At 37.8% G+C, this 10,608-nt stretch overlaps 1 protein-coding gene across 1 annotated transcript; it reads right to left on the reverse strand.

Annotated features, from left to right (window-relative positions):
• Nucleotides 1-402: 402 nt before the first annotated feature.
• Nucleotides 403-4,278, reverse strand: LOC125828005 (uncharacterized). The gene is made up of 8 exons (XM_049507316.1): nucleotides 4,184-4,278; nucleotides 3,820-4,003; nucleotides 3,075-3,098; nucleotides 2,691-2,966; nucleotides 2,473-2,547; nucleotides 1,280-1,712; nucleotides 1,100-1,181; nucleotides 403-814 (listed from the first exon to the last, which is right to left on the reverse strand). The coding sequence occupies exons 1-8, from the start codon at nucleotides 4,211-4,213 to the stop codon at nucleotides 611-613; spliced, it is 1,308 nt and encodes a 435-aa protein (XP_049363273.1). The 5' UTR covers nucleotides 4,214-4,278; the 3' UTR covers nucleotides 403-610.
• Nucleotides 4,279-10,608: the final 6,330 nt, after the last annotated feature.

A 10,608-nucleotide genomic window follows, 5' to 3' on the forward strand; every position in this document is an offset into this window, starting at 1 on the left:
CCCCTATTTATAGTTGTAGGGGTGGACAAGGTTGCTTGTGATTGGCCAAAGAATGTCATTTTGACACTTGGCGGATTGTGATTGGTTCTTGCATTTGACTGAGACTACCACCTCATTTGGACACATGGCGTCACCTTGTTGATATTGGATGCCTAGTCACCGTGACACGTGGCATGAGTTTGGGCTTCAAGGTGAAATGGACCTTGGATTTAAATTTAATAAGATGGACTTATTTATTTGTAAAGCCCAAATTAATCATTCAGCCCAAATGAACATGGATTTAATTCAAATTTTGTATAAATTTGATCCAATACAATTTATATGTCTACAGTATCTTCTTTCACTTTTTCAGACACTTTCAGTAGAGGCAAGTTTCACTATTCAAGTTAGAAGCCAAAAACATCAATGACCAACCCAAACTTCATTCCATGTAAAAACTTATATTTGCAGGTTGCAAAAATATAGATACAAGGATGGACAATGTTCAACATGATACTATACTTTCTGTTAATACAAAACCGGACATTATGAGAGAGGCTAACTCGAAAGTTTAATGTGCATGTGAAACTTGATTACGATCTGCATTCCAGCTGCTGCTTAATCTTTCTTATCATAACCAGCCACAACATGTGAAAGACGAAGAAGGAAGTCGACCTGTCTGGCGTATGTATTGAACTTGCTCTGTAGTTTTTTCAGCTTGCTGATTTCTTCTAGCTTCAGCTGCAGCACGCTTTTCTTCTGATTTTTGTCTTGCCATTGCAATCTTCTTCACCATCTTTGCTTGAGCTTGTGCTCTCATTTGTTCAACTTGTGCCTGAACGATACATATCATGAGTGCAAAATAACATGAAAATTTTCCATTAAATTAAGCCCTGGATCTTTAACTCATGGTAAAAGTTTAATATGATGCTAAAAGGCCTCGGTATGAGTGCGTGACACAGGTTGGTTCAATTTCTAAGAGGTGTCTCAGTAGGCAGAGTTTTGATATACAAACATCCATAATCAACTTCAGATCAATTAACCATGTCCAACATTCTCCAAGAGTGAGGCTTTTAAATCACGGAAGAACATACTTTACTATATAGACAATCAGATGTACCTCTATTTTCCTCAATTCTGCCTCTAGCTTTGCTTTGTGCTGGCTTTCCCAAGCTTGGATTTTTATCTCTTCACGCTTATATCTGGAAGATCAATAGTCTTTCTGTTAATTCATAATTAACAGTAGAACATAGATTTTAAAATGTGTTTGAAACAATTCAAAGTTTAATATTGGAACAACCTTGCAGTGTCTTTTGACTTTTCCACTTCCTCCCAAGCAGCTGCCCTTTTAGCATATTCCATTCGTTCAGCCTCAGCAGCATCAGCCTTGCATTTATCCTTCTCATCTTTGCTCGCCCAAGCAGCTATATTCATTTTACCAAGTTGGACACCAAGGGCTACAATCTCTTTTCTTGTCTTCATCTTTAATTCTTCCTCCGACAATTCCCTTTTATTGTTTTCTGTTGAAGTTTGAGAAGCATTGTCAATGTAATTCTCTGTAGGCGTCGGAGCTGGTTCTCCTCTACGAGGTGTAGATGGGATTGAAGAAGTGGGACTGCGGAGTGGAGTTGTTGCACCAACGGGTGTAGCCGTTCTTGAAGGTTCTTGACTTGGAATAGGTGTCATTTCTGTTCCCATATCTCTCATGGAGACTGATCTTATTGCAGGGCCAACTGCATTGATATTCAATCAAACAGTTCAGATTAGCACGATATAAAATCAATGTTCTATATAAGAGGGAAATCATCAAACTTAGTTAACTATTTAATCTGTAATGTGTGTATTGAAATTCAATTACAGTTCTATAACAGCACCGTTTTCAGTACAATAACCTTAGGATACTTTAGCAAAGACTTCAACCAGATCTTATGCTTCCCGGCAGAAGCATAGCAACTTAAATCATACCACTCACATACCACCCAAAAATAGACTAGTCATTGCATTGGTTAAAGATACAGAGCAGGCCAAACCATCAAGAGTGTGGATGAAACAATAAATACATGCATCATTATTTAGGTAAGTACCAGGGCATAAATTTTCCTGATGTATGTATTCTACTTGAGGCACTATATTAACCGTCAATCTTCGGTAACACCTGAGGCCGTAGGATTGACAGTGCTCCATCTGAAAATCCAATGCATTGACCTCAGTATACACCTTTGTCGATACATATGCTAGATGCCTACAATAAAATGTGACGATTCTTCATGCCTCTATGAGTGGCATAAGATTCTACTGGAGGCATACAATCAGTATTTTAATTCAAGCAGTTAACATTAGTAGGACCGACAATAGTTCATCCTAAAACCTCACCCTCCCTCTTGATGCTTCCCCCGTCCCCTCCCCTGGTTAAAGTGTAAAAATCTTGAAGAATATTTACATTAAGTTAGGGCAGTTAAAATCAACATTAGAACAAAAGAATCCATAATGTACCTGTTCTATCGTCAGTCAAACAAGAGTCCCCACTGACCACCTCAGTCAAATCCTTACTTTCAGGGCAAAGGTCAAGTGACACGGCATTCGGCCCGTTTCCTCGACTTTGAGAACCAGGATGATCAAAATCAAACTTCTCGGGGACTAACTGACATGCCGGTTGACAAAAATCTACCTTTTAACGGCTAATTTACTTTCATAACTAGTCGATTCTGGAGCAACTCTAACCATGCTAGTGGCAGGGCCCCGGTATGGTTGGTTCTGTAATTGAACCTTCTTGGAATGATTAGGTTGCACATTTTGCCTATTCATTATCCACTTCTCGGCATCATTCCACTTGGAAGACATAGGGCGTGAAAATGACCTTGATGTTATTGAATGGTGGTGCATTGATCTCTCCCCTTTATGAAACTCAAAGCTGGATGTACTATCATAATCAAAATTCTCATCTTCACATCCTTTAACTGGATGGACTGAACTAGAATTTCCGCCATCCATCTTGGAAGATTGCTGTCTTTTCACACGAGCAGAATCTCCATTTACTTTTGGCAGGCAAGAATTCAAATCCTCGTCACCTTGCCTAGAATTTCCTGGCAATTTATTTTCTGTAGCTTCTAAATTGCAATCTGCATAACAAAAGGGCAGTTAAAACATATTTCCTCTCCTAGCAACTCAACATGGGTTACTGTGAAAAATATTTTGACACTATGATGTTACTTAAAGCTAATTACAGGTAACAGCATATAGTAAATGTGGATTGCAACTGAAAAGTAGGATAAATCAAAGACTGTTTCAAGTAACCTAATAATTTGAACTCTCAAAAAGAATTAGCCCTCCCAACATCAACAAAAAGAATATACTATCCTAGAGGAACATATCCAAACTACAATTTAGTCAAGCTGCATCAAGGGAAAAAAAGTGGGAGCTGGGGGTAGTTTTTGAAGGTCGAGGATTTTCACTCAAGAGAAGTGGGAAAAAAAACTGAGATAATTTAATGTATAGTATGTACTCCCACCGTCCCAATTTAAGTGTCTTACTTACCATTTTGTTCTGTCTTTCTTACTATATTTAGTAAAATTTTCAATTTCAACATTCTATGTGACAAGTTTAACACCACACAATTTTATAGACTATACACACCTTTAATTTAAACCACAAGATTAAAAAGTTTTCGTTTAATTTGCTAAACTTGGTGTCTAGGCAAAGTAAGATATCTAAATTGGGGGTATATACATTAACTCTTTTTCCACCTATCTACACATTATTGTGGTGGATCCAGCAGTTCACAAAAATATTGAATCTTGTAAAGCTAATGAAAGTTAAATTTGAATGAAGAAATGAACATACACTCTTCCTCAAAATCTCCACCACTTTGGGCAGCCAATAAACTGTTGTTGACAAACTCAGAATCGTCGTGAAGCCTAGCAGGTGAAGTTGTTGAGGAATGACTATTTGATCCTTCTTTCTTCTTCTTTTGATGGTGAGGCCCTATAAGCTTCATCCTCAGCTTACTTGGAGATATTATACCACTCTGAAAGTAGACATAAACAAAAAATATTCAAGAAACCAAGCAATTTTCCCAAAATTAACCAATTGAAAAGACAAACCCACACTGTAATTTTAACAACACATACAAAACCCACAAGTTTGCAAGTATTTCATAGGAAGAAATGCATATTTTGAGTGCAGAGAAAAGTTCCAAAATTTGTACCTGCACTTTGTGAATCCTTTCGTACTCCATTAGATCCTATTTTCTTCTAAACCACTCTGTGTGTGTGAAAAGGAGAGAGATAATTTTAATTCTCTCTTCTTTTCTGCTGTGAAATTGCTGACTGCAGAGTTTTTTTTGTTTTGTTTTGTAGAGGAAGTGAGGGAGGGGGTGATACTGATGGGAGTTGTAAAATTAAAAATATTTGGGGTCGGCGATCTTTTGCCGATTCTTTGACCTTTGACTGCCCCTCATGTTTTTCGTCTGCCCATTCATTTCCGCTTCGGAACAAGTTATTTCGAATGAGTTATTTAATTATATATGTGAGATAACGTATTTTATCAATAAGGTATAACTCATAGAATAAATAAATTCAACACCATCTAATACCTCCAATCAACACAGAATAAATAATCCTACATTTTATCCCTAAATTATTACTATATCTTATACCTCACATCAAACAACTCCTTAGTAATACTATTCTTTCCGTTTTATATTAGCTATTTGTCGACTGCGTTACTAGAAATATTTACCTCAAATTAGTTTATCTGTTTTATTTTACTTGACTCATATATTAAAAATAAATAGATTTTATTTTACTTGTCTGTGTTAATAAATCAAGAAATTTTATTACTTTTTAAAATTTATTCTTAATATTAAATATCTACGTAAAATAGTAATAGTCAAATTAAAATTTCAAAGTATACTCTAACTCGGGATCCAATCCCTAACTCAAGAACCTCCCTTTTTTGGTACCTAACCTCAACTCAAAACCCAATTCTTGTAACCCAAGTCGAGTTCAACCATAAATCGGGCCCCGATACCGAACTAAGACCCGCCCCAACCTTGTAACTGACACCGAATCAAAGCCTAATTGGGACCCACCCGACCTGCACCAAGATCCGACCTTTAACCTCGACCTAACCTCGATCCCAACTTGAAACTCGATCTCAACCCCAAATCAATAAACAACCTGAGACCCGATTTAAGATCCAACATATGCCCTCATTTTGGGAATCGATACCCACCATAGCTCGAGTAAGGGTCGAGTCCCAAGTTGAAATTATGGTCGGGTCCCAGGTTGGGCCAGGATCAAGTCCCGACTTGGGGTCGAATTTCGTGTTAGGGTTGGGTCCAGTTGGGGACAGGTCCTACATCAAGGTCATGGTAGGTCTCGAGCTAGGTTCAAGGTTAGTGTCATGTTTTCTGTCTGCCCATTCATTTCCTCAAACTTATTTTATCACTAAGGTATACTCCCTCCGTTCACATTAGTTGATCACTTTTCATTTTGCACGATGCTTAAAAAATTATAAATAAGAAGAGAATTTTATTAATTCACCTCTTAAAAAATTCTTGGTAATTTTACAAGCAAATGTGAATACTTTTTTAAAAAAAAATTGCAAGGGTTATATAGGAAAATTTTAATTAATTTTTCTTGATTTAGCAAGGTGGACAGTTAATATGTTACAAATATTTTTAGTATAATGATCAATTTATATGGGACGGAGGGAGTAAGTGATGGGATAAATAATTTATGGATGACCTAATACCTCCAATCAAACACATGATAAATAGTTCTGCATTTTATGCCCAAGATTATTATATCTTATACATCACACCAACAACTCTTTAGTAATACTATTCTTTCCATTTTATACTAGTTGTCTACGATGCTAGAAATATTTACCTCAAATTATTTTCATCTGTTTTATTTTACTTGACGCATATATTAAAAATGAATACATTTTATTTTACTTGTCTTTGTTAACAAATCAAGAACATTTTATTACTTTTTAAAAATATTATTCTTGATATTAAATAACTACATAAAATAATAATAGTCAAATTAAGAGTTTCGAAGTATACCCTAACTAGGGATCCAATCCCTAACTCAAGAATCTCCTCATTTTGGTACCTAACCCCAACTCAAAACCCAATTCTTGTAACCCAAGTCGAGACTCAACCATAAATAGCGACTCGATCCCAAACTAAGACCCGCCCCGAACTTGTAATCGATACCGAATCAAAGCCTAAATTGGAACCCATCTGGCCAGTACCGAGATCCGACCTTTAATCTCGACCTGACCTCGATCTCGAACCCAAATCAATAAACAACCTAAAAACCGACTTAAGATCCAACATATACCCTCGATTTGGGAATCGACGCCAACCTTAGCTCGAGTAAAGGTTTGAGTCTCAAGTTGAAATTATGGTCGGATCCCACGTTGGATCAAGATCAAGTCCCGACTTGGGGTCGAATTTCGTGTTAAGGTTGGGTCCAGTTGGGGACATGTCCTACATCAAGGTCAAGATGGTTCCTGAGTTGGGTTCAAGACTAGCATCAGGTTTTGAGTTGGTGATTGAGGTCGAGTCTTGAGTCGGAGTTAGAGTTGAGGTCGAGGGCGAAAATTTGATTTCTAGTCCAGGGTTTGGGTCAGGGTTGTGTCACGAGTTAAGGTTAGGTCTAAGTTCAGGGTTGGGTCTGAGTTTAAGGCCAGGGTTGGGTCCCAAATTGGGATTGAGTCTCGAATTAAGGTTAGGTATTATGTTAAGGTCGAGTCTCGAGTTGGGTTGTTAGTGTAAGCATCTAAAGTTTCAATCATGAAATACAGTAAACAGGAAAAGAAAAATAGTAAGCAAACAATAATATTTGTATTTGAAGAAATGCGAAGGTTACAATCTTTATAAAATCTCTTAAAAAAAGATATGTAATCCCCTGATTCTTCTCTCCACAGATGTTCTTGATTTGGCGGAATACTTGCGGCTCAATACTTGGAGCGAAGACTTCTTTGTATGCGGAAGACTTCCAGATCACCAATGAAGAGCAACTATGTATTTCTGTGTGTATGTATGTGTGTCTCTCTTTTGGTCTTATGAAGACCTCTTTATATAAGCTTGAGCTAGGACTTTAGGGGTATTTTGGTTCAAGCAATTTTGACCCCTGGGCATGAAGAACACGAGTTGGGCTCATCTTGTCAATTTAATGGACTGGCCCAAATGTTATTTGGAAGTCATATAATTCTGACATAAATATTAATCCGACTTTATTAACCAGTAATTTGACTTGGTCAACGTATCATGAATTTAAGATTTAATCCAAATTTAGTATGGATTTATCAATAAAACTTCATTGTCTACAAATGCCCCCTGCTTCGAGGCTTGTTGGGATGCTCGATTTATCGAACTTGTAAAGACAAGCCTTGAGTATTTGTGAAGCAAATGTTTTTTTTTTCGTAGTTGATCTTTCAAGAAACATTTGAAGCTTCATTAGAAATGACTATGCCGATATGTTGATGTCAATATTTACCAGAGTCTTCATGACAACATTCTCTAATTTGTAAGAGATCATTTGACTTTCGGTTGTTTATCAACTCATTTTCGACTTGAAGTGTTTTGAGCTCATGAAGACTTATCGCATGACATTTCTTCATAGTTTGGTAATTTTATTTGGGTCATCAACTACAAAACGACCGCCAATTCGATGAGCAAGGATTGCGTCTACAAGCTTGACTTGGTGATACAGAGCTTGTGATTTCGACAAAAAATTTAGGCGCTGCTTTCTTTGGGGTTGAATGCCTTGCCAGTTTTTTTTTTTCTAAATCACTTGAATAAAATGCTAGGAATTCAAATTCTCATTGCGCGAGTCTATTCTCATTCGGGGTTTTTTTTTTTTTTTTACTCCCCATGTAGTTTCTGAGAAAACCTTACCATAATTTGGTTTCTATGAGATTTCCATAACTCGACTTCTTTGGAAAATTTTCATAATTTGATTCTTATGAAAACTTGCCATAGTTTGGTTTCTATGGAATTTCCATAATTTGATTCCCATGGAAAATTTTCATAATTTAATTCCTATGAAAACTTACCATAATTTGTAAGAACTAAACTTTCCATCATTATAATTTTCCATAATTTGTAGGAAACAAATTGATGTCTCCATGTATTGAAATCTATATATACCCACATTCACCCGGTGATTGTATATCGCATTGCCGCATCGTCAAGTTCAATTGAGACCTTCTCTCTCAACTTTGATTTTCGTCACCCTTTTTCAGCTCAGCGCGACTTTGGTAGGAAATTCATATCTCATTGTAGGGATATTGAAATCGTGATCCGTTTGATTTTCCAGAAATTAGACTCATAGAGCTACAATATATCCGAAAATCACGATCAGCCAACTCTCGGATTTACTCAGGTGATTTTTTTAACTCAGCCTAAAATTCTGATAAACTGAACGCATCAGTTTGGTGCGACTTCACGGAAAAATTCATATCTGGACGTAGGAATAACGAAATCACAAGCGGTTTGTGGTGTTGGAAAGTAAATTCATAAGGCTACATCATATACGAAAACCACGATTAGATTGCATCTGTGCTGATTCAGTTTTCTATTTGAAATCAGCCTTTCACCAACGGCAAAAATTTGAGGCTACCACCTTTATTTTGGGCATGTTCATACGAAACTGAACTTTTTCTTTTGTTTAATTTTTTTCACAGATATTTGATAGATAAATACGACTCCGATCCCGCAACATGATGCACTTCCGCGACCGAGATTCACCGCATCCTCTTCTTGAAATAGTGGGCGACGACCAACAAAATCTGAATGCCAAAGTTCTACTTTTGGAAGTTCAACCTCCTGCTATCGGCGTCTTCTCCCTTGTTAGTGGATACCAAAGATGTTATGAGAAACTTCTCGAGCAAGGCTACTAGCATGAAAGTTCCTTTACTGAAATCCGCGATTCATCATGACGCAGCATCTTCTAAATCTTCTCATTCTGATGGAAGTTTCAACAATTGGCGTGTTCCTTCTTCTAACTTTGGCAATGTTTGCTACACACCTGGCTACTGGGAATGGGTAGAGGACGTGCTGCCCCGCCACAAGGAGATTTTGGAGCTCATCAAGGTCTATGACGTTGTATATACTTCTTTGTTCACGTACGACTATGACGACAATGTACTCCATGCTTTTTGTGAACTTTGGTGCTCATCTACCAATACGCTTTCTACTTTCATTGGAGAGATGTCCATATCACTTTGGGACTTACAATCCATTGGAGGTCTCCCTGTACAAGGGCACTTTTATGACGAAGTCATTCCCTCGGCGAAAGAATTGACACAGACGGATACTCAAAAAGAATTGCTTTTTCCCCAAAGTTGTCGATATTTGTTTTCGGCCTTCTACAGATTAGCGAAAGATGATCTCCAGGAGGTGTCCGTCCATGATTGGGTGAAGTTTTGGTTTAGAGGACCTAATAGATATGCCGAGCCTCCGCAAAAGGTGTCAAAGGTACGAGCCACAAAGCCAAGATTAAATCACAATCCTTCTGGACATATTGATTCAAACTTCCTACCGCGGACTGACAAGGAGAATGCCCCCTTTGTCGAGTTAGATGTGGAAGAATCACTTAGAGATGAGACTAACTTGGCAGCCTTTTTTGCTTGTTGGCTTTGCAAATTTGTTCTTCCAAATAAGAAAGTCAACCATGTGCGCGCTAGTATTTTTAAAGTTGCGAGCTTGATGGCTCATGGAAAGAAATTCTCCTTAGCGGTCCCAGTTCTTGCAAGCATATATCGCGGCCTGAAAGAAATCTCTACTTCTTCAAACTTGAGTGTGGCAAATATAATTTTCCCCATACACTATGTATATGGTTGGCTTGGGGAATACTTTGGGACTCATCATCGTGCCAATCGTTCACATCGATCGATACATCTTTGCAAAATTTCTGGCGAGAAGATGGCCAAGTGTTTTAAGTTTACTGACGCCCAAAAGTTATTTCAACAGGATGATGCCCGTCGCCTCCATCATTTAGCAATGTTGCAAGGGAGGGATTTGCACCTTACTGATAATGGCAAGCTTTCAAATTCGTGGAACGAATATATCATAAGCCTTTGTTTAGGCTATGTAACCCTTAGGCATGATTCAAATTTCATCGTGGAGTCCTACAACCCTATCAAATTTAGTCGACAATTCGATTTTTGTCAATATGTTCCCGGAGATCTTGTGGAGCGTCCTTACGATGGTACACTATTAACATTGGTGCAACTTTGGAATTCCTCTTTTCGACTTAATACTTTTTCTAAAGTCATGATTCCAACGTGCCCATTAGAGGGTGCTCCTTTAATGACCCGCGAGTATGTAGACTGGTGGCCATCCCAAAGGATGAATACTTCCCAAGGAAACCTCCGCATCATTTTGAAGAAGACGAAGCAAGACTCTACATCCACTTCATCTAAAGAGGCTTCTGATCAATCAAAGGAAAAGGCACATCCTTCTTCCAAATCTCAAGTGAAGTCAAATGATACTCTGCAAGTCGCTAAGACCTCATCCAAGTCTAAAACCTCGAAAGATGGGGATGTGCCTGCGAAATCAAAATTGAGGCGTCTCACATTAGCCTCAAAGGCGACTTCACTTACTCCCGAAGT

The sequence above is a fragment of the Solanum verrucosum genome, unplaced genomic scaffold (genome assembly GCF_900185275.1).
Source record: "Solanum verrucosum unplaced genomic scaffold, falcon-dt-bn FXZP01000136.1, whole genome shotgun sequence".
Lineage (NCBI taxonomy): Eukaryota > Viridiplantae > Streptophyta > Magnoliopsida > Solanales > Solanaceae > Solanum > Solanum verrucosum.